At 39.3% G+C, this 23,736-nt stretch overlaps 1 protein-coding gene across 3 annotated transcripts in view; it reads right to left on the bottom strand.

Moving 5' to 3' along the window:
- Nucleotides 1-23,736, bottom strand: part of Itprid1 (ITPR interacting domain containing 1) — a 144,733-nt gene that overhangs the window by 75,938 nt on the left and 45,059 nt on the right. For all 3 annotated transcript variants that reach the window (XM_076566851.1, XM_076566853.1, XM_076566852.1), the window contains exons 5-9: nucleotides 20,929-20,980; nucleotides 18,627-18,713; nucleotides 16,557-16,759; nucleotides 7,954-8,528; nucleotides 4,489-4,546 (exon numbers count right to left, since the gene is read on the bottom strand). In XM_076566851.1, the coding sequence (XP_076422966.1) occupies nucleotides 4,489-4,546; nucleotides 7,954-8,528; nucleotides 16,557-16,759; nucleotides 18,627-18,713; nucleotides 20,929-20,980 (975 nt within the window). The remainder of the gene's footprint in view (nucleotides 1-4,488; nucleotides 4,547-7,953; nucleotides 8,529-16,556; nucleotides 16,760-18,626; nucleotides 18,714-20,928; nucleotides 20,981-23,736) is intronic.

The raw sequence follows: 23,736 nt of genomic DNA, 5'->3' as shown, positions 1-23,736 counted from the left end.
TCTGTATATAGCATATGTCTATTATCTACCTATCATCTATCTTGTTATCTATCTATCTATCTATCTATCTATCTATCTATCTACCTATCATGTATCCATCCATCTATTTATCTGCTATTTAATGGCTTTGTATCTGATATAATTTTTCAGAACCTTGGTCAAAACAGAAATAGGAAGAGTCTAACTGCCCATTAAATCCACTTAGTATTTCCTAGGTCCATCTAACTTTTTGTTTATTACATAGTTTCTTTGTCTTTTCAAAATATTTAGATAATTTTTCCACACATCTTCTACTTTTCAGTTATTTTCTAAGGTAATCACTCTGTGATTAATTGCTTTCATTGTGTCTTTTTAAAAGTGTATTCCATTTTTCTATTAGTGTCTTCCTTCTATCATTATGGTTTTATGTTCTTAATTTTTCACAATTTATTTAAATTTGCTGTTCTGCCATTTCATGTATCCACATGAGTCCACTTACTAGCTTTCATATCCTCTTTGATATAAATGATATATATTACATCAGCAGAGGTTTGCTATCCATATTTGAAGTACTTCCTTGAGTACTACTGACAGAAGTTGTGCCTCTGTTGAGACATTTTAGTTAGTGTGATTTGAAGATGCCTTTATTGTCTTCTTCCATGGTGCTTCACTACAAGCAGATTCTGACATGAATATTGTCTGGGTCTCCATAATTTCTGAGGAGAAATCCCTTGTCTTTCAAATCTTTGCTTCTCTATTCTTTTTCTGTGTCTGTTTGAACATGTTCTCTTTCATTTGATCTTTATGACTTTGATCATAACGCTTTAAGGTGTAGTATTCTTTGCATTTATGCTATAGGTATTTGCTAAGCATTTAGAATTTATATTTGCATGTGTACATTAAGGAGTGAATTAGGGGAAATTATTCTCTCAAAATATTTTTCTTGCACAGCTCTCCTCGAACCATTGCTTCTCCATCTGCAATCACATGTATAATTAGTCTTCAACATTGTTCTACAGGTTTCTCTATCTCAGATAATTTTTCCTGTGGTGTTTAAATTTGTTTGCCCTTTTAATATTATTGAATAATTTCTATCAGTGGATGCATCTGTAATATGTAAAACATGTATGTTAAAGCTCACTAAGTTTTTTTTTTATTATTTTCAATCGGTGTTTAAAAATTTGGGGGGAACTGATTTTGACTATGTCGAACAGACTGGCCTGAGATTTGTAGTGTTTTATACCATCCTTAGAAGCTGGAATTAAGGGTGTATACTACCTGCTCATCTTGCTGTTAAACTCATCCACTGAAGTGTGAATTTTAAAAGTTATATCACTCATTGAATTTTTCGTGTTATAATTTCTATTTTGCTTTCGAGATTTGTTATCATTTTTCTTATTGTGGGCATATTTTCTTTTTATAAAATTTAACATGTTTATATTTGGTGATTCCAACATCCAGGGTTTCTGACCGCTTTTCTCCATTACTTTATTTTTTTGAGCACTGGTTGTACTTTCTTATTTCTTCATGTGTAATAAATTTTATTGTGACTAGACACTGAGAACAGTTACTATGTCAGGATGCAAGGAACCTTCATGGAAATCTGCCTATTTTTTCACTTCTTTCAGCCTTTGTTATTTCTTGGTCTTCCTGAAATTTATATTCCATATTTAGTTCAAATACTGAACAGTCCTCTGGGCAGATTTCATACCCAGAATTTGGGGATTTCCTAGCCTAGCCATCTTCTTTCTGGGATTCATGCCTCCTTCCTTTCCTAAATCCTTCTGTCTTTATCCTGGACTTTGTCTTCGGTCTTTTTTGTTTTTGTTTTTGTTTGTTTGTTTGTTTGTTTGTTTGTTTAGTTTTTTGACTTGTAACACAACTTTCTGGTTGAGTTTTGGAAAGATGCCAAATGAAGCCACCTCAGCTAGGAGAAGGCTTTTGCTTTCCTTGAAGAACCTGCCCAGGTTTCAGTCCTTTCTCTCAAGCATTGAAACTCTCAACTATTTGCCTACTGATATTCTACTTTCAGTGTCTTTAGTTAGAACTTTTAAAAATACTTTGGGAATTGCAGTTATTCATGGGAAAGCAGCCTATCATCAGAAACAAAATCAGACCTTGAATGCTAGATCTGAGTAGAATTTTATCCCTGGAGCACTGCTCTCCTGGAGCATGGAATTTCCTCACACATCTCATTGGGAATGATCACCTCCGGTCATTTCTAAAAGTTTCTTGTAGTCAGTCTTTTAGTGGCAGATATTTCTTCTAAATAACCAGATTTTAAAGAGTTAAATCTTGTGGTAATTTTCCATGTTTGTTCATTTTCTAAAGTGTCAGGAAATGGGTGTCCTGATCAGTCTAATAGTTATATTTGAAAACTATGCCACTGATGTAGTGTGCTGTTTTAGTAAACCATTTTCTTTAATCCCATGATGGGTTCTTCATTTAAAATCATCCACACAACTTCTCTCACATTCTTTCTCTCATACAGAACCTACACAATCCCCATGGCTTCTGGAATATAGAAGATGTACATTCCCGCTTTAAATAGCATGCACATGTATTTCCTTCATTATATTACCTGTCATTCTAGTGTTAACTTTTCAGAGGTTTAACAAGGATGTAGTATTTATAGCTTTGGTCTCCATAACATATAAGAAGTCACTTTGCTCAAATTCACAAATGAATTTGAGTAGTTACATTTTTGGCTAATACTCAGAATTTTGTGCATGAGTAGAGGCAACTGAGCCTTAATGGTTTATGAGATTATCTGTGCTCTCAATTATTTATGTGTAATGTGTGACTTTAAATAATTGCTTCCCATGGTTTTGCAGGCTAGCTTGCTTAGCTGTATGGTTGTCTCTGATTCTGTGCTAGTTTCAGCTCAAAAGTTGACTAAACTAGGCATCAAGGATGGCTCATTCACGTGGAAGTTCATTAGGGGTCATCTACCAGAATGTCCAAATGAGGCATCTCCAGGCAGCATGAGCCTAGTTTCCCAGAAGAAGTGTTCCAGGAGTAGACATTCCAAGATCCAGGAAGCACCCAAGGGATTAAGAATCATCAGCAAGTGTCCTAAAACTATCCAGCCATAGTTTACTGGCCATGAAAAAGCTCATGTACTAATTCAGATGAAGTCATCTTTGGAATTTTGCATTTAAAATGGTATGAATATAAATATATATGTGTATATATATTTATATTTTTGGATATATATTTCAAAGTGATACAAGACAATTTTCTTGCCTCATTAACTCAATTAATTTGACTCTTGGATCTCAGTCCTATTTTCATTCTGTTGTTTTGAGACAGGGTATCCCAGGCTGGTCTCATCCTCCTGCCTCAGCCTCCTGTGTGCTGTGATTACAGACATGTGCTACCACACTTTGGCACAACACTATTTTTGAAAAAAAAAAAAGATAAAAAGGAAAAAAGAAAATCCCACCTGCCCAGATTTTTCTTATTAGACAAACTATCACTTCTCTCCCTTAGCCTCTCATTTTGCCCGACTTCCCACATAATCTTTTTGGAATAATTGGGATGGCTTATGTGATATCAGTAGACCTCCTAATTGAATGTCAAGGAAGGCAGTTCCTATTGACAAGGGGACCTCCAGCTTCATTGAGAAGCATTCAATTAGATGGAAAACAGATGCTTATTTTTGTCTTATAAACCTCAATGCAGGTTATGTGGTAATTACTTGAAGAGCAGGATAACAATTTATGTAATCAGCAGGACCCTATAATTACTAATGCATAATTTCTAAACAGCATTTAGCAAAATGAGACCCATACATACACTTTGTAATGGAAAAGATGTGTTTGACACCACACTAAATTAAATTTAAAATTTGCATATTTTCTTCCAGGAAACACACCAGCTTCATCTGCTCTATTTTGCTTGACTAATCTCTGCCTGCTTCCAGCTCCACTGAAGGACCATAGCAGCTGTGAGAGCTGTGACTAGGGGGATGAGAAGCAGAAACAAAGCAGGGCTGTTGCTCTATAGTCTAGAATGTGGAGCATCATCCCAAGAAGAGACCAGAAAGGCTGTAACCTAGCAGTTTCTATCCCCTGAGAGTCTGATGCAGGGTCATACAAAATTCAGAGTGCAAGTGTCTTAAAAATCTTAAAAATTATTTGCACTTATTTCTTTATTATTTATGGAAAAATCTGAGGCCTGCAAAATGGGATGACTTGTTCAACACCCAGGACCAGGGAGGAGGAAAGCATCCATTCAGTCTCAGGTGTTAAATCCATTCTACCACACAACTCATACAGATTCTGTTGGACAAGCCACACACAATAGCCACAGGGATAGTGAATATTTTCCTGAAAAGTATTTTAAAATAGACATGTATATTTACATTGAAACCCAGACAATATAGGAATATATGGGACTTTCATGGAGATAATGAATCTCCATGTATTTTAACTGAGCTAAGTGCCGGCTATTTCATTCTCTCTCGATCATTGATGAAGTCATTCATATCCATTATTGAATTCTTACCTACAATTCCTGAAATCGGGTTAATAGGGTTGCCAGTGTCCTCTTCAAAGCTTTGGACCTAAGACATCAAAATGCATCAATTTCATTAGAAATATTTTCATAACAAATTCACTTTATTTAGTCAATAAACGATGATTATCCACTGATAACCACATAAAGGGAAAAGCATGAGTTACTGAACTCAAATAGGCTTCTGGGAGGAGGTGGCATGAGTTGTCCACAAGAAGGGCTCAAAGAATTCAAAGAGTTCATGGGAGGGGAGGATCACTCCTGAGTGGGAGGATCACTCCTGAGTGGGAGGATCACTCCTGAGTGGGAGGATCACTCCTGGGTGGGAGGATCACTCCTGAGTGGGAGGATCATTCCTGAGTGGAAGGATCACTCCTGGGTGGGAGAATCACTCCTGGGTGGGAGGATCAAGTCTTCTTTCTGGAAGTTGTGCATTAGAACTTGCTTTTGCCACTGAAGAATATTAAATATGTGTGAAAAAGCTAGCTAACTATGGTTTGATAAGCTTATGCACAGTAATTCAGATAATCCAGCTACTGCATAGTTCTTAGAGACACACACACACACACACACACACACACACACACACACACACATACACCCCAGAGAGCCCAAAATTTATTTCTAAATTAAGAGAGCAGGGTTTATTTTTGAAATATTTTGAAAATTAATGAATAATATTCTACAAATGATGGCAAAGCTATTACTAAAACAGAATAGTAACTATTATCTTTAAATAGTAACATAGCTCACTGTAGAAATGTGTCATCCAGAAAATTCTTAGAGAGGTGAAAACAGATACTGTCTTAATTTTGGAGTGTTTCTTTGTAGGATTTATGTTTTGAAGACTTTTTCTAGCTATAGTTATGAAGTCAAAAGTTCTCCTTCAAGAATTTGGAGGAGTGGTATCTTATACTCAGAATTCATTAGATGTACTTACCAGCATTCCTTTTATTGGTTTTGGTATCTCTAACCAATGTACACCATCACATTTTTAAATGTAATGAGAAACTCTCTTCCCACATCATTATCACGAAGAAATCTCCACTTAGTACAATGCAAAACACACTTGGAAAATAATAATAGAAGAAAAGGGTGCAACAATTTAAAATAAATGCCAGGTATATCCTTGAGTTTTCTACCCAATACAAAGTTATTAGTTTTAAAAATCTGTAAAAATTGAATAAAGAAGCAGTCTGTACCCAATGAAGATGCCAACTGACAATAACATTGGTCTCACCTGTATTTTCTGAAATACAGGGTCCATTCACTAGAGAAGGGAGGGTACAGGTTATTAATCAGGAACATAAAGAAGCATATGTCACATAGTGTAACTGCCTGCATTTCACAAGCATTAAATTCACTTAATATTCTTGGTAACTTAAAAAGAAAGGAACTGACTCAATACTGCTTAGTTGAATTAAATACAGAATGTGTTGATCTTTGCATTAGAAATCTATGTAAAATTTTTGTTGGAATTATAATTTTGAGATTCCAGCCAAATGTGGCCAAAAGCAACATTCAACAGGCCTGGAGGGAAGTGTGATAGATTGGCTTTAAGGGAAAATTTGGCCAACCATAGTTAAAACTCTACTGGCCAGATATTTATGCATATTGGCTATCATTTAAATGCCTCTAAAAATCTGTCAATTTCACACATATTTTTTATTTCTTGTATTTGAATTTTTAGATTTGCCATTCAAAAATAGATGTTAAACCCAACATTGGCTCCTGTTACTACGCAGTCTCCCTACATTGCATTTACTAATTCATACAGCATTGAGTGCAATGGTATTTTCCACAGTGCTAATACAGTTTACAAAAACTTTTTTGTTTGTTTTAAGAGGTGAGTTTCTTTCCTATTGTTTTAGGGTTATCTCTGATTTATACACATATGAAGCTTTTCACATATAAAAGAAAATGTTGAAGTTGGTTATGAAATTCTACATAATCTAGTTTTCTTTTTATACATTGTGTGTGTGTGTGTGTGTGTGTGTGTGTGTACATTTGTGGAGGACAAACTGCAGGGTCAGTTCTCTCCTCCCACCAAGTGAGTTCTGGGGATCAACCTCAGGTCTTTAGGCTCAATGGCAAGTACCTTTACGTGCCACCTCACCTGCCCAATATTCGTTTTTTTATGGAAGCCATCTTGGACTAACGTAGAGTATTTTAGTGATATTTAATTCAGAAAATATTTAATGAAACTATTATTTTATTGTTCATGTAATCTTTACAAGTATGCATTTGCCTTATAATATTAAATTGAATTTAAAATAATGCATAAAATTACAAAACTGGAAGAAAACAGATCTTTGGTAGAGTGTTATAAATTGACAAAAAAATGTGTTGCAAAAAGTGGTGTTTTAATCTTGTAAAGGTTCCTTGTAAGGATTTATATAAGGCACATGTGTGTGTGCAAACATAAATATGTACTAGGTTCATTGGTAGCTCTGTATTTAATGAAACATTTACATCTTTGAGGGGCAGGAGGGTTACTATAGGTATCCTTCCCTGACTAGACCCTAGTTTCCTTTCAAGGCATACTTAAGCTTTACTCTTCCTAAGTTCCTTCATCTTCTCAGCCACCTGGCTACTTAATCATACTTTTCGTTGCTTCTTGGCTATCACAAAACACGTTTGCAGAATGATATAAGGGCCCATCTGTGGACCTGTGCCCGTTTCTCCCTGACATTGCTTTGTGTGCCTATTCTTGTTATCACTCCTTTCAAAGCAGATTCTGTTATCAACTGTGTGCTGCTGGCTGTGCCTGGCACATGAGGGCTCAGCAGACAGGCAACTGCCATCTTGTGATTTATAAATTAAATCAATTACCCCACTCATCTTGGAGTAGTTCAGATACACAGGGGCTTGGCAAAGCACCCTTCCTTATTCCTTTGTAACTATGTTAATGAACAGTTATCAATAAGCTCATGTCCCATCCTAGTTTCCATTATGAATACAGAGGTAAGAGGAAACACACACACACACACACACACACACATACACACTCACACACACACATAGACACATATTTTATCAACTAAATGCAAAAGGAGATATTAGAAAAAGAGTGCAAATTAGTATAAGAAAAAAAGAATGAAGAAGTAAAGGATGCAGGTGAAACTTAATGCAAGGTCTCAATATATGACTATCAATAAACGCTAAAGCAGGTAAACAAAGGAAACTAACCCCTATAAGTTGTCTTGGTCATGGTATTTTAGCATAACAGTAGAAAAGTAACTAAGACAGCAGGAGAAGGCTGGTTTCATACCACTTTGGTTCTTCCTGAAGCAACTACAATAACTTTAAGTGTCTGAGACTAAACTGAATTTGGAACTCTAAGATAAAAGAGCAAAAGGTTGGGATATCAAGTGAATCAATGGAGGCAAGAAGGCAAACGGATATGGTGGCATGGGCCATTTCCAATGGAGGCTGAGCAGTCGAGACAACACTCACCTCTTCCATTTCAAAGGAGTCTGGTCCTTTACTCACAATGTGAGACAAGTTCTTAAGCTTGTCCATGTGAATCCACTTCTCCTTCCAAGTTTTTCTCCTAACTGATCCCTCAGACACATTGGTCTGAGGAGACTGTTTTGCCAGTGAGGATGAACAAGGCCACTGCTTGTCCAGAAGAGCTTGTGGAGGAAGACAAGGTAACAAATCATTGCAGGCTTGGGGAGAACCATGCTCTATAGAAGGAGGCACTTGACTCCCATCATTGCTAATGGAAGCCACTTGTAATTCCAGTCTATGCTTCCATGGCTTGGTGGGCAGAGTAGAAGTCCCATCTTCCATCTTGAATGATTCTGACAGTGCTGGGTTACCAACCCTCCTGATATTCTGTCTTGAAGTTCTTCTTAAAAGTTTACTCATTCTTTGCTGATGCTCTTTAGCATCACTGGATGTGGGGCTGTGCATACCCTGTCTTCCAGCTTTCTCTTCAGCTTGGCTCTGGTGGGTGTTAACATCATTCAACAAAGATGAGAAGGCATTGGTCACATGATCCAAGATTTCCAACTGTTGGAACCGGCCTGAAGAGCATAGGAACATAGACATTTTAGGATAGTTTTGTTTTCCCATGATACTACTACAAAGAAGTAAATAACACAATAAGGACTAAACAATGGGGCCAGTGAGATGGCTCAGCAGGTAAAGTCATTTGCAGCTAATCCTGATTATTTTGGTGTGATTCCTGGAATCCACATGATAAAGGAGAAAAACAACTTCTGCAAGTTGTCCTCTGGCCTCCACATGTGTGTCAGGGTATACAGGCTCATGTACACAGGCATACACACAATAAGTAAATTCAAATGAAGGAAGGAAAATGCACTTAAAGAATGGATAATGTGATTATCTGAGAAAACAAAGACTTCAAGCTGTTAAAACTCAAGTTTTTCCCAGCAATGCCACACTCTCTGAAGATGAAACCTCCACCTAATGAGAAGTCACTGTATCACAAGGAAAGCTGTTATCTTTTAAATTTAGATGGAGGCACATAACTTTGTGGGTTCACAAATAGTTGTCATTAAAAAAACCTAGAGATAAACTCTATATGTTTATGTGTAGAAAACTAAATGTCAAAAGATGAGCTCAAGGGCAGGGGTTGTGGCTAAGTGGTAGAGTGCTTTCCCAGTGGACAAAGTCCCAGCATCCATCTGTACTACTGCAAAAGATAAAACACTTCCTAAAGCAGTAACCCAGGTTTTTAACATGAAGTTGCCCAAGTATGCTTCCCACAGCTTCGTGCACTAGCTGTCTCGTCATCATGTCCGTCATCCCCATCACTCACATATGGGATAGCATATGGAATCAGGAGGCCTGGTTCTAAAAACATCCACTGCTGCAAGTTTAGCCCCACTGTGCATGAGTTAATACACATGCAGTGCTTAGCTCTGTGCCAAACATAGTAAATATTCGTGTTTTTTTTTTAATTTTATAATCATGGACACACACACACACACACACACACACACACACACACACATAGAGGGAGGGAGAGAGAGAGAGCTGTGCTCTACATCAAAGCAGGTATATAAATAGGCAATATAGGTCTGTGTTGATGTTCATGGCTCCTGATACTATCAAGGGCAATGCCAATGCCAGGGGTCTGGGCTGCCACCTGTAGCTGGTGTCTGAGGGCCTTGCTGCCATAGGGGCCATGCTAATCCTAGTGGCCTGCATAGCCACATGGGGATGGGCCTGGGCTGTTGCCATCAGCCATATCTGGATCCATTGCCCAACAGCAGCCAGGGTCTGGGCTGATGTTCATGGCTTGTGTTGCCATAGGGAGTCACAGGAACCATGGGTGTTGAAACCCGAGGCTAAGACAGTCCTGTCCCTTAATAGCCTGGGGTACCAGGCTCTGCCCTTTGTTGAGCATTGCAGCAGGAGAACTGGTACTGCCCCAACCCCCATGAGAGAGCACTCTGGCGAGATGGACCCACCCCAGATGTTGGAGAGCTAGTCCCAGAGGTCCAGACCCATATCCTGGGCCTTGGGTTGGCCCACCCTAACAGCTACCCCATCTATGACATGCTGGAGTGCTCAAAAGTACTGATCCTGCTGAACAATAGCCTCAGGATCTCCATGACTCAGGGCAACAACAGGATATCCAAGAGGATTTTGATGGAGGCCCAGTGATGATGGTGTACCAGAAACCAGAAGCCTTGAACCAGACCAATGACTCATTACAATGAACATTTGTGGGTGGGGCTGACTGGACAGAAGGTGTATACTGTGTGACACATCAGCAGCTCCCATTTCCACTAGAATGAATAAAGAGGTGTTGGAAAGATGGAGAAATGAGGTAAGTTTTCTTTGTTTGTTTTGAATTAATTTTGGGGGGAGCATACTGCAGGGGTGAGGAGCGAATATGGAGGGACTGGGAGGTGAGCAGGATTGGGGTACATGATGTGAAATTTCCAAAGAATCAAGAAAAAATTATGTTTAAAATTTTTAAAAAGTTATTTAAAAGAACTATATTGTTTTCAATTTTTTAAGAAACAAACAGTAATTAATGAGGACTCCCATTTACTTTCATACTTAAGAATAGTCTCAATTTGTTAGTCTTTCTTCATAATATGGCTACAATACATTATTAATCTAGCAATATATGGAAGTATTGGCTTAATAAGCATTGGAGAAGGACCTCAAGAAGTGAGAGACAATTTAGGCATATGATATCCGTTTGTAAAACATACTGAATTATTTTCTATTTTGGTATATTGGTATAGTAAAACCATGGTGATGGGAAAGCAAGGAATTTTATTTTGTAGAACAGCTTTATCAAAACCCTGATGATAACTTAAAGATTATATGACTCAACAATGGTAAAAAGCCAACATAGCTGGGCAAAGACACTCTCTTAGTCATATTTTCTAACTACTATGTCCAAATACTTGAGAGGAAAACTTGAAAGATGGAGAGGAGAGGTGATTAACTTTTATTCCTGTTTGCAGAGGAGGATTCAGTTGATCCCAGTGAGGAAGTTGTGGCAGAAGATGACACCCTACCTCATCAAAGCCAATAAAGGGAGGGGAGAGAATATGTATACCTGAGTCAGTGGGATTTCTTTTTTCCATATTATTTTTTATTTAGCTCTTTCACTGTTCCATACATATATTTAACATATTCTGGTTACTTTCTCCCCCTATATTCTGGTTACTTCCCCTTCCCCTCTTTTATCTTTTTCTTGTTCCTATCAACTATCCCTTGACCCATCTTTACCAGTCCTTTTCCCAGATTCATGACTCTTGGTTTGTTTAGATTAACTAGGGCTATCTAGGTGAGCATTGGAATGGAGCCTGGAGGAGTCACCAGTGTGTATGCAACTGAAGGTAATTACTTCCTCTCTTCCTGAATACATTAGTAGCAAATAGTTAGCAGTGAAGGGTGAGGTCCTTTGAGTCTCCCTTCCATTCATACCTGAGTGTTGATGGGTCCATTCTTACCCAGACCCAGCCAGGGCAGGCATCTTTAGCAGTTATAAGTTCAAGGTTACAGTGACACTAAATTGCTCAAAAGATGGCATTTTGCAGGCCCTTGCCCATTTTTTCCCACTCTTACAATATTTCCATACTCTCTTGGGTAATGTTCCATGAGCTATAGAAAGAATGTTATGAGTGTTTTATTCATGACTGAGCACTTATTCTCAGTACGTTGTGCATCCAAGAGTCTTTCTGTATCCACCACCATTCTCTGGAAAGCAAGGTTCTCTACATAAGGCTGAGAATAATATTCATCTATGAGTATAAACATAAATATCTGGAAGCTATTTTGTTCTCTGTATTCTATTTAAGCACCAAGACTGTGGGATGGTGCTACTCATATTCAGCATACTCTCCCTACCACTTTCATAGTTAATCCTCTCTGGAAGCATACAGACATACCCAGAAGTGTGCTTTATTGAATTCTTGTTTCTCAATATAGTCAAGTTAATAATCAAAGTTAATCATTACAAGTCCATCCCTTGTCAACTTGTTACCCAAATTAAATTATAGCATTTCACTTGGCCTTCAAAAGACTCACGGATGACTCATGTAAATACGCATCAGTCCATCTCCTAGAGTTTCTATACTCTTAGCCGTGTGGACAGCTCAAAAGTACAAGTTCAAAGTCTCCTCTGAAGAGTGAGACTATGTAAAATCAAAAGTAGGTTATATACTTCTGAAACATGATGGACTAAAATAAACATTTCCCCTTCTAAATGGAAAGATGGAATCACAAAAGAAAGGTATGGGATCAAAACAAGTCTGAAACCCAACAAGACAAACATTCAATCCTGTGGTTCCACATCTACCATCCAGGGTACAGATTGGCATTCTGTGAACTCCAATTGGGCTGGTAAAGCCTGACTGCTTTGGTCTTATTATTCCCAGCCTATGTGACTCCTCTCTTGGTCTTGATCTGCTCATTGGCTGTGGCTTTTCTATGGCAGATGTTCCACATTGCTGGGATCTCTAACTTCTGGGGTTCTCTTTTGCATCTTTGGCTTCCCTCTCATAGCTACATACATACATTGTCCTCTCAGGAGGACAAATTTCCTGACATTCCATGCTTTACTTTGAAATATGGATGAAAGCATCATAATCCTTTGATTTTTATATACTACATGCTTATAAACCAGCATCATGAGCTGGATGTGGTGGTGAACACCTTCAGTTACAGCACTTATGAGGCAGAGGCAGACAGATCTCTGCACATCTAATGTCAGCTTGGTCTACATACTGAGTTTCAGGACAGCCAGAGCTCTATAGTGAGACCCTGTCTCAAAACAAAACAAAAAACAAAAAAACAACCCCCAAAACAAAAAACAAACAACAACAACAAAAAAAAACCTAGCATCACATTGATAAAGAAAAGGTATACTGCTATCCCAGCAGCAGCTAGATGCACTTCAGCTATGACTAAAGCAACCTACGAGTACCTAGATGACTACTTTCTTAAGTAGCTTTGTGTGAGCTGGGTAGGCCCAAACTCTTCTTCTAGTCTTTAAAATTAATTCAAACATTGCCACTGAGCCTCTGATTAATAATGTCTCAACAAATTCATTTATGTCTTTTGAATGTGTATGCATACTGTATATGCTCCTTTCTATGCATGTTCTCCTGTGTGTGGGTGTGTATGTGTGTGCAAGTGCACACGCAAATGAGTTCGTGTGTATGTGGTAGCCCATTGTTGATGTAAGGTGCCTTTCTTGATAACTTCCCCCCTAATACATTGACATAAGGTCTTTTACTGAACTTGGAACTCATTGTTTCAGCTTATTTAGCTATCCAGCTTAATCCAAGGCATCCCATTTCTGCTTTCTCAGGCTGGAATTACAGACACTCTGCTGTGCTTACTTGACACTTACATGGCAAACACTTTAACCACTAAAGCCAGCTCCTGCTCAGATGTTTTTTATGGGTTTTGGGGGACCAACCTCCAGTCAACACACTCACTTAGCAAGTGCTTTATCTGCTGAGCATCTCCTCAGCTGTGGCCCAATTTTTAAGATGCCTTTAATATGTACTTTCTATTATTGTGATGCAAAGTACTTGGTTTCTTCTAATGGCCTCAGTTGTCTTGCAGTCATGATCTCTACTCTGCCTTTCCATGGTTATCTAGGCAAACTCACCTTTCAAATGTTTTCCATTAACATTTTGCTCATTTATAATTTTGCTCATAATAATCATATATGTTATAAATTTTGCTAGAAACAAATAGCAATAACCATACTATAGCAGCATACTAGTCTGCTTTGAAATTCCCTCTGTCATACAAATCAGTCCATCATTAAGTTCAACCTTTCTTCAAATCTCTTGGAACAAAGTATGTAAAAGTTTTGCCCTAATATCACAGGAATGGCTTCCAGTCTGTTCCTAGTTCTCAGAAGGGAAAATCTCTCAGCCCTTACAAGCTCCACCTTCACTATTTGTCTTCTATCAGCACTTGGGTCTTCCAAACTTCTTCTACAGTCCCCTATTAATGCTGTTTATAGCATCATTCTGGGGCTTCTCCAGTCCACTTTCCTGTCTTCCCCCAATTTCTCTCACAAACCACTTCCAAAGCCTTCTGAGCGATATTGTCAAAGTCATACCAAAGATCCCACTTCTCTACTAGCAATTTTCTGCATTATTTGGATACCTTTTAAAGCTGTTACCAAATACCTCAGAAGGAAAACTTAAGGGAATTACTTATTCTGGTCATGGTTTCAGCTGACATTGGCTAGGTGGGCATGGTAGAGCAGAGCAACTTGGCTTGGTGCATAGGACAGGGCTGTCTGGCCTGCCTGCTGGGACTTCTCTTTCTCCCCTTTATTCTATGCTGGACTCCTGCCTATGGAATAGGAATGCCCATGTTCCCAGCATACCTTTCTCCCTTAATTAATCCTCTCTGTGAATTTTCTGACAGAACACTAGAGATGTGCTTTAATAATCCAGGCAAGTTGACAATGAAGACAACCATTGCAGATGCTGTCCTCTGTTCTATTGTATGGACCCCCAAAGCAACCTATTGAGCCTTCCCTGAGCATATATTGTGCTCACACAGTTTTTGGTTTTTGTTTGTTTGTTTGTTTGGTTGGTTGGTTGGTTGTTTTTTATCTGAAAGGAGAAACTATCAGCCAATCATTCTGCTGCTTTGAAAGACCTGGTAGATTTTTCACAGAGGGCAGTGAAATTCTTTCAAGACCTTTGGAGAAATTCTTGGGTTTTGGGTGTTTCCAGATAATTCTGATTATATTCTTCCCCTATCTAAACCTTGCATGAACTATCATCTCTTGGATGAGCTTGGGGACATAATTGTTTTTACAATTGCCTTCTCTCCATCTCATAGCAAGTTTTGGTACTTACACTAAAACAAAAACCTACCAATTTAATCAGTTCTGTCAAGTCAGAGAACAACTGTCCAGAGCATGTATGAATGTTTTGTGTTGGCCTGGGTGCAAGTTACATAACTGATTCTTATCCTGGGTTTGAACCTACTGCAGTAACTTTGAGGAATGAGACGTTCTTTCCAACTCTTATCTCCAGTAGCCAATTAACTTAGCTCTTGCTTACTTTATATTTGATCTCCTTGGCTTTATTGAAGTAGAAGTGTATGTGTGTCGTGTGTTATGCAGAAGTAAAAGTGAGGCACCCACTCCAGGACCAAATGCCCACCCTTGGTTTCTCTAAAAACAATGTTTCAATTTCATTTGTGAAATGCTTTTCATACAGATTAGCAGAAACACTATGTAAATACCATTAAGTCTGGATATTTTCTAGAAATTGAAGATTGATCAAAGAACTTCCATTTCTGGAAGGAGGGGGAAACCATAGTAACTCTTTCTATTAGTAAAAAGAATATATCAAAACAACTTCAGGGTTACATACTCTTAAAAAAACCTCACTGATAGCATTTTGAGAACCATTTCATACAGAGATAGACAGAGAGAGAGAGAGAGAGAGAGAGAGAGAGAGAGAGAGAGAGAGAGAGAGAGAGAGAAAGGGAGGAAGAGGAGGATGAGGAAGATGAAGAATTAGAAGAACGAGAAGAGAAGGAGGAGGAGAAAGAGGAGGAGGAAGAGAAACTAAACTGAGAAATCCAAGAGAAGTCTCTTTCTCGATTAATTACTTGAGAAAATAGTTCCTCTTCATTGACGTAACATTGAGTGAATTTAAAAGAACTTATTTCAGAATCAGAACTTTGCTATCTTCCTGATCTACATTTTCTCAAACTCTGTCATGTGTTCCATGGCATTGTCCCTTGCTTACCCAAGAGGAGTTCCAGATTTAAATGAGTTTGAACATGTTATCTACCTTCCCTCTAGGAGTCTGAGGACTGTCCATCAACCTGGTGGTAAATAAACTGTTTAGCTACAAGGTTTCTTTCTCCTAACTTATTTGCACATGTGCAGGTTCTCCAAGAGGATCTGCTGAGATACCTTAGCAAAAGTTATTCCACTGACTGCATGCTAGAGAAACAGCAAGTACACACTGTCTGTAAGGACTAAGTGTAGTTAATCCACACTTCGGGCAGATATGACAGGTGAGTAGCAGATACCTGTATCTCAAGGCATATTCAGGAGCAGTCTAAGCAGCCTCTAGTGGAGGAGAGGGTTTCACTTAAGGCTTCATGGTGAGCGGGCTGATCTGTCTCCTGGGGTGTGGCTGGAGTAGATGTTGGAGTACCGGTAAGAGTGTTTCACCTTTGGGCTTACACAGGATTGCACATTCTACTGTTCTCTAGTTTGTGACTTGTTTTGGCCAATGACATCTGAGTAGACCTGTGTTGAGTATACTTTCCCATTCCTATCATTTCCCTGTCATTACAACTAGTGATGCTCCAGACTGTTGTAGGGGCAGGGCAAATCCTTTAGTAATACTGGAGCAAATCAGTCTTCCTTCTAAATATGCATACCAAACCATGGCAGACATAAAGAGAGATCAAGAGGTCAATCTTTTCTGTTTTAAGTCACTTGGGGTTTTGAATGGTATCGCACACAAGGAGTAGTCTATCCTGTCAAATGCTGTGGCTCTGAGCACACAGTACTCAGTGCCAAGTACTGAGAGGCAATGCCATCAGCTCCTACTTACCATACAAGTCAGGGTTCTCAAAGTCCATCCTCTGCTTCTGTGCTTCAAGAAAAACACGCATGTTGATTCCTCTGGCTGCTGAGCTGCAACCAAGGAATCTGGCTGGGATTTGTGTGCAGATATCTGGTTCATCAGCACCAAAGCCTAGATCCAGGAGAATCTCCACTGGGTCTTTTTCCCAAAATTCCAGCCATTCAGGAATGCTGAGATAAAAAAAAAATAAGAATATCTTTTTCTATAGCAGCCCATTTAACCATAAGCCATTTTTCTCTACTCACCCAGTCTTCCACAATTTGAGTGGAAGGAGATCTTGAACAGACAAACAGATGGTAAGTTCGCTAGAACTCACATAGCTCACTTAAAAGACAGTCGGTCACCCCACCCAGGGATGCTTGCCTGTGCTTTACAAACAAAACCATGAGCTTATCCATCTTGCTTTTCTTTCCCAGTGGGCAAGTGTTAAAATGGACAGGGCAGGAAGACTGGGGAGTGGAAGTCATAGACAGTGCACTGACAATCACCTCCAAACAGTAACTGGTGACAAAAGAGGAAACAGAAAACAACAAAAAACTGGGAATGGAAACTCATAGAAGAATATTTTTTAAAGCATCAGTCTGGGGCATCCTTAGCTACACAAATCTGTCAAAGATATCACTCAGCGCACACTATAGGATCAATGTTTCTAAATAATGCTTTCAACTCCCTGGGTAGGATTAGAATATGTTAGTGTTTGTTTGTTTGTATTTTGTCTTGGCTTGACTGAGAAACAAGATATCCCTTTGTCAAAATGTTCTAGTCCATGTTGGCACAGAAATTAAGAATCAATTACCTAGGAGTTTTATCCTCACTCAAAAAATTCTGGTGTTTGAACTTTCAAATGCCATGGACTCTGTGGGAACTGAAATTTCTCATAAAGTTTCAGCAGATTTTCTGGCCTCTTCATTAAGGTTTCTGTTTGCTTTCCTTTCCATGCTACTTTCATGAGCTTATGTGAGACCCGTTAGCTAATTTTCTCTCCAGAGCCTCAGTCTCATTAGTCTCATGGGCAAGCCCTCTTCCCTGACACCACCAGCATCACGCTCACAATTTCTGATGTCACTTGCAGATTTGTTGATTTGCCTTCTGACCCAATCAAGAAAGAAAAGGCAGGTTAGGAGCTCGCATTGAGTGGTCTAAATGGCTTGCCTGGGATACCTTAATCATTTGAATGATCTGGAAAGCTGCAGTGACAATCAATTGATTGTATGCCATCGACAAATTAATGTAAAGAAGATTCAAATGAGAAATTAGTTTGGAGAGAATCCTAAATGAAAATTGAATTATCTATTGTTCCCACTGTATAAATTTTTATTCAGTCTGTTTTTAATAATCTTTATCAAAACTCTGTGGTGTTGTAAGTTCTGAGGGTAGGTACCTATAACACAAAGTTAACAAAGACTGACTTCCAAATGGTACAGTGTCATGGCCACCAATATGATTATTGATTGACTTGTCATTAAACATATTGTTGAATCATTATGAAAATATCATTAACTTATTTAATTGCATAAAAAATAAACAAAATGAACTCACATTTTATAAAATAAAATATTGTATAAATCTTTGTCCTCAGTTTTCCCCCACTTTCCACTAAGTCTATAAGTTTCCTCCCGATCCTTTTCTCCCTGGGTGTATACACACTTTGTAAATTTTACCTGCTTGGCCTGTCAATAATAACGTGTCTCTATGCCTCTTGCACCTTGTGGTTTTAGAATGTGACCCAGTGATAGTTCTAATAGGTGGAGCTGTAGTCTGTATACATCTTCCTTGTTTTGTCAATGAAGGAAATTCCAACAATTGTACAATCTAATCAATCATTTATTGGTTATTTCCTAGTGATACATACTTAACTTCCTTTCCAATTTCACTACCTCTTTTAATATGGTCTTGAAAATCAAGTTTGGAAATTCTTGGCTCATCCTTTCATCCATTAATTCAACTAGTATCTCTCAAGTACAGATTTATAATTTCTTGAAGCCCGTTGTTGAGCAGAATCATTTATTTGGATGAAAGTGCCAGGAAGTCACCTACCTTTGTGGTACCCCTGTGGTGGAATAGCATGAGTTGAAACTAGTCCCTCTAGACAGGGTAGGAGTCTCTGAGAAGTGATGCAGAGATCTGGAATGCAAGGGGATCAAAGATGAGTCACATTAATTTAGATTCTCTCAGGAGGTCCTTGAGATGATTTCCCTTCCAGAGAAAGCATTTGTGTCTCCTCTTGTTTCTAATAAGCCAATGGTGGCCACGCCTTGGAAGGAGGCAATGTGTGCAGCAGAGGGGTGCTCCTCCTTTCTGAGCATCGTTATGGAAGGTGTGAGAATTTAAGTGTTAGGTGCCTGCAAGTGCTTATTATAAAGGTGATAGAATGTCTCACTCTTGACAGATGGCAAATCATTGGGGGACCTTTCGGGAACACAGCTTTGCTAGGCTCCAACTTGAGGGAAGAAGTTAATATTATGTGATGAAAGACATGCAGCAAACAACCACTGGAGGTACTCCACCTAATTTCTCACAATGAAGAAGGATTTCATACTTCATGGCTAACAGTCTCTAACCTGTGTCCCCAGAGCTCCTGTGGCCAACCATATGCAATAGTAATGAAGTCCCTTACTACCCAAAACAATGAGAATCACCATATCTGGTACTCCTGTATTGTAAAACATTTTAAAGCACCTCCAAAGAAAATTGAACTGTATTATAATACGATTCTGTTTTATGTAGCTCAGGTATATCATGGATCATATTAGACAGTTGGCATACAATTAAAATTTATCAAACAACACTCTGCAGATGTCAATGTTCCCAAAGAGACCAGGTTACTAAACTTGAGTTGCTAAATTTGTTTTAGTCCTGTCCATACTGAGTAAGAACATCTGGACCCTGCCTCTCTGTTTAATTGTTTCTTTTCATTAAAGATGAGAAAGAACATGTTTCTGAATAATAAGAATTCTAGTTTTAAATGACCATAGAGCTTGAGGAAAGGGGAAATATATCCTTTTATTTATTGCCTTGTGCACTGGTTAGTTTTTGGCTTGTTCTTGTTGTTTTGTTTGTTTGTTTGTTTTCACCTTGCCACACAGACCAGATTGAGGAATTGCCTCCATCAGATTGGCCTGTGGGAATATCTATAGGGCATTTTCTAGATGGATGGAAGTTTAGTCTACTGTGGATGGACCCATCCATAGCGAGGTGGGCCCAGGATGTATAAGAAAGGTAGTTGAGCATGCCACATTTCTCTATGATCTCTGCTTCAGTCCCTGCCTCCAGGTTCCTGCCCTGGCTTCCCTCAGTGAAGGACTGTAACCTGGAAGCCAGATAAAGCCTTGCCTCCTTCAAGTTGCTTTTGGTCAGTGTTTTTTTTTTTGCAGCACCAGAGAGGCAAACTGCAACATGTCAACCCTCCTTCTGTCTTTGAATTTCAGTTTTCTTTCTGAATTTCAGGGCTCCATCCATTTTGCCATGTTCAGTTGAGCAACCTAGAAGCAGAACGGGCCTTAGATCCAGAAGAACTCATGCACATGTGTTTTGATCCAGCCATGTGGGCATGAGCTTGTCCCCTGAATCCACCTCTTAAGCTCCTCTTTGAGCTCCCTGGGAGATTTTCTTGGTGCCTTATAAATATGTGACTGCATCAGAGCAAAGCAACCGATCACCTAAAGGAGGAAGAACTGTGGAATGTGTGCTCATCAGCACTGAATATTTAGTTTTCTGGAATAGTTCTGAAATTACAAGAATGACTCAAGAACAGGAAGCAATCCTTGCCCCAAAGAGCTCAGTCAGTCCCAGCATTTTTAAAACTAGACTGTGCCTTAGAATTGTCTGAAGGGTTTGCAAAGCACAGTTCTGAATCCCATCTAATGTTTCAGTTCAGTAAGTCTGAGGTAGGCTGCATAACTCAGTGTCATGCAGCTGTGTAGGGGAGTACCCTCTGTAGTCTACTCTTTCCTCCATTAGAGACACACTGCTTTCCACCAACATCTCAACAGTCAGTAGACAGTGTTACATCATCAGCCAGACAAAATCATGAGTTTTTAGCAACACATAGTTTTAAAGCAACACATTGCAGTAGAATGCATTTAGGCAAATATGATAATTAAGTTTTATAGCAGGCCAGCATTTGCTGTTGCAATCCTCTCACTCCTTTATGATATTTAAGATACCTCTAATTCTGCAAAGACTATCAAAAATGCTCCAAGCCTAGTAGCTAAGAGAGTGACATTTCAGGAGATCCCAAGAACTATAAAATTAATAAGAAGAAATTATTATATTGTTTCTACTCCATTTAATGATGTAGATGTAAAATTTCAGAGTGAAGTGACTGACTGCTACCTACCTCATGTAGTCTTTCACAGTCATTTGAACCATTCCTTGTTCATGCAAAGAAGCTGCAAACACAAAAAAAGAGGGGTAAACATGATTGTCATACATGTCTGAAGATTTCTCACCTCCAGATGAGCCTTTGTGGGAAGGGATTCCTGTGTCCATCAGTGTTAACTGGCACTGTTTCTGCAACAAGCAAGATACAGTGCACCAAATGCACACTCAGTGTGGGAATGGGAGGGTGGGATGGGTTCAGCAGCAAACAGGAAGCTTAGCAAAGGTTTCATGGAACAGATATTTGGATTTTGAAGTGTGGTTAGAATGTGCTGGATAATGGAGAATCATTGTTAGAGATAATCGAACTGGCATCTGCAGCATGCATGAAGCACCATTCTGGGGCTATTTTCACAGGATCATTAGCTTCTAGGGGTGCTCAGTCAAGTGTAGCAAAGTTAAGAAATGTATTCATACCTTTATTATTGATCACAACAATAACAGTATTTATTTCGCACTAACCATGCTCAACCTGCCATTTATACAATTTATTTTATTAATCTCTTTAGATTTATTTATTTTATTCTCTGTGCATGTTTGCCTGCATATATATATATATATATATATATATATATATATATATATATATATATGTGTGTGTGTGTGTGTGTGTGTGTGTGTGTGTGTGTGTGTGTGCAATGCATTTGAGGAGTCCAGAAGAGAGTATCAGACATCCTGGAACTAGAGTTATGGATGGTTTTAAGCCATGTGGATGATGGGATCTGAACCTGGATCACCTGCAAAAACTGCAGCAAGTGTCCTTCACTGCAAGTCACCCCTCCAGCCCCTGTGCAGTGTTCTGTGTTCCCATAGTAAGTCCTTGAAATGGGGCTTGTTATTTCACACTTAAGGGAGAAAGAAAGGAGGCAGTACAGTTATATAAACTTCTCATGGCCAGTAAAATGCCACAGCTTATTTTGGTTTGCTGCTGTTGTTGTTTTCTTTCTTTCCCAAACACCACACTGCCAACAGAATGTCCCATGGTGCGTTTGAAAGCCAAAAAGCGTAATTTACATTTATGCATCAGGATATGAAAATCCATTGTTTTGAGCAAAACATTGTACATGATAAAGATGGTGCTGAGGATCCAGTTGCCCGTTAGATGCTAGGAGGAGGATGCTGGGCGGCAAAATAACTGTTGGACATTATAGGGGACAGTTAGAGGCCACTGCAATATTCAGACTGTGTCACAACATGTCAACAACATCTACAAAAGGAAATATTCAGATCATGGGCAAATTTATCAGAATGTCCACCGGACTTGTCACTCCTGGCTGTCCTGTTACACCAAGTGACATGCATCAACTTAGGTGTTGCAACCTGTACTGGGAGAAAATAAAGCTTTCCTCCACAATAAAGAAAAACAGATCACGGTTTGAATGAGAAAACCTGACTGAGGGAAACACAGGGGGAAATGCTGGGTGCTATAAAGGGCTTTAGTTTGGAGCCAGGGTTACTGTCTAGGTAGTGAGTCATTGAATGACATCAAGGATTCTAGGAACTTGACTGTAGATTTCAAGTTCAGGGACTGGAGATAAGAATACTCACATGCTTCAACAAATGGTCCTGGCATAACTGGATGTCAGCATGTAGAAGAATGCAAATATAGATCCATATCTATCACCCTGCATGAAACTCAAGTCCAAGTGGATCAAAGACCTCACCATAAAGCCAGATACAGTGAACCTGATAGAAGAGAAAGTGGAGAATAGCCTAGAATACATTGGCACAGGAGACAACTTCCTGAACAGAGAACACAGATAGCACAGGCCCTAAGATCAACAATCAATAAACGGGATCCTGTGAAACTGAAAAGCCTGTATAAGGCAGAGGACACCATCAATAGCACAAAGTTTCGGACTGGAAACACCATTGAGTGTGGAGAGCTCAATTGAGATGTTCTGTGGGAGCTTAGAAGATAAGAATGTTGACAGCAAGGCAGAAAATGGAGGCCTGGCTTGTGAAATTTCAGAGGGAAACTTGAAGGACTTATCGGGACCATTTGCTATTTTGAATTAAGATTCTGTTGTTCTGGTCAGCTGGAGCTGAAGAGTCAGTCATAATTAACAAGAGACCAGTACCACTGAAGTAAAACCTTTGTGTTATTGGGACAATTGATGCTGGTTAGCTGGAGCTAATAAATTAGTGGTGATTAAGAAGAGACCGGCACGGGGGTTGGGGATTTAGCTCAGTGGTAGAGGGCTTGCCTAGCAAGCACAAGGCTCTGAGTTTGGTCCTCAGCTCTGAGAAAAAAGAAGAAGAAGAAGAAGAAGAAGAGGAGGAGGAGGAGGAGGAGGAGGAGGAGCAGGAGCAGGAGGAGGAGCAGGAGGAGGAGGAGACCAGCAAAGCTGAGGTGAGATCTTCTGAGAAGTGTTTCCTGAGAATACATAGAAGCTGTGTTCCAGAGGCAGCCAAGGCTGTACCTTGTGTTGGCAGATGGGATTGGTAATATGTGAAAGTCTCCCAGGTGGTACTGGTTTTGAAGGCATGAAAGGGTCACAGAGAGCAACTGAGGCTTGGCACTGTGAGAGGCCAGGAGAGGCCACTGATGAAGGTACAGCCTCAGTGGCAGTTGAAGATCCAGGGTTGAAGGGGTCATGAAGAGAAGTTGAGGTTTGGCACCATAAAAAGAGCCTATGAGGGGCTATTGGCAAAAGTGCATCCCAGTTGCCACAAGAGACCCTAGCAGTTTTGGAGATACCAATATCATAGGATGACCACCAAGGTAAGCAGTCACTGTGGAGTGGAGGCAGACTAAGCTTATAGA

Source organism: Peromyscus maniculatus, chromosome 3 (genome assembly GCF_049852395.1).
Source record: "Peromyscus maniculatus bairdii isolate BWxNUB_F1_BW_parent chromosome 3, HU_Pman_BW_mat_3.1, whole genome shotgun sequence".
Taxonomy (NCBI): domain Eukaryota; kingdom Metazoa; phylum Chordata; class Mammalia; order Rodentia; family Cricetidae; genus Peromyscus; species Peromyscus maniculatus.
This window is presented reverse-complemented; position numbering and strand designations above follow the sequence as displayed.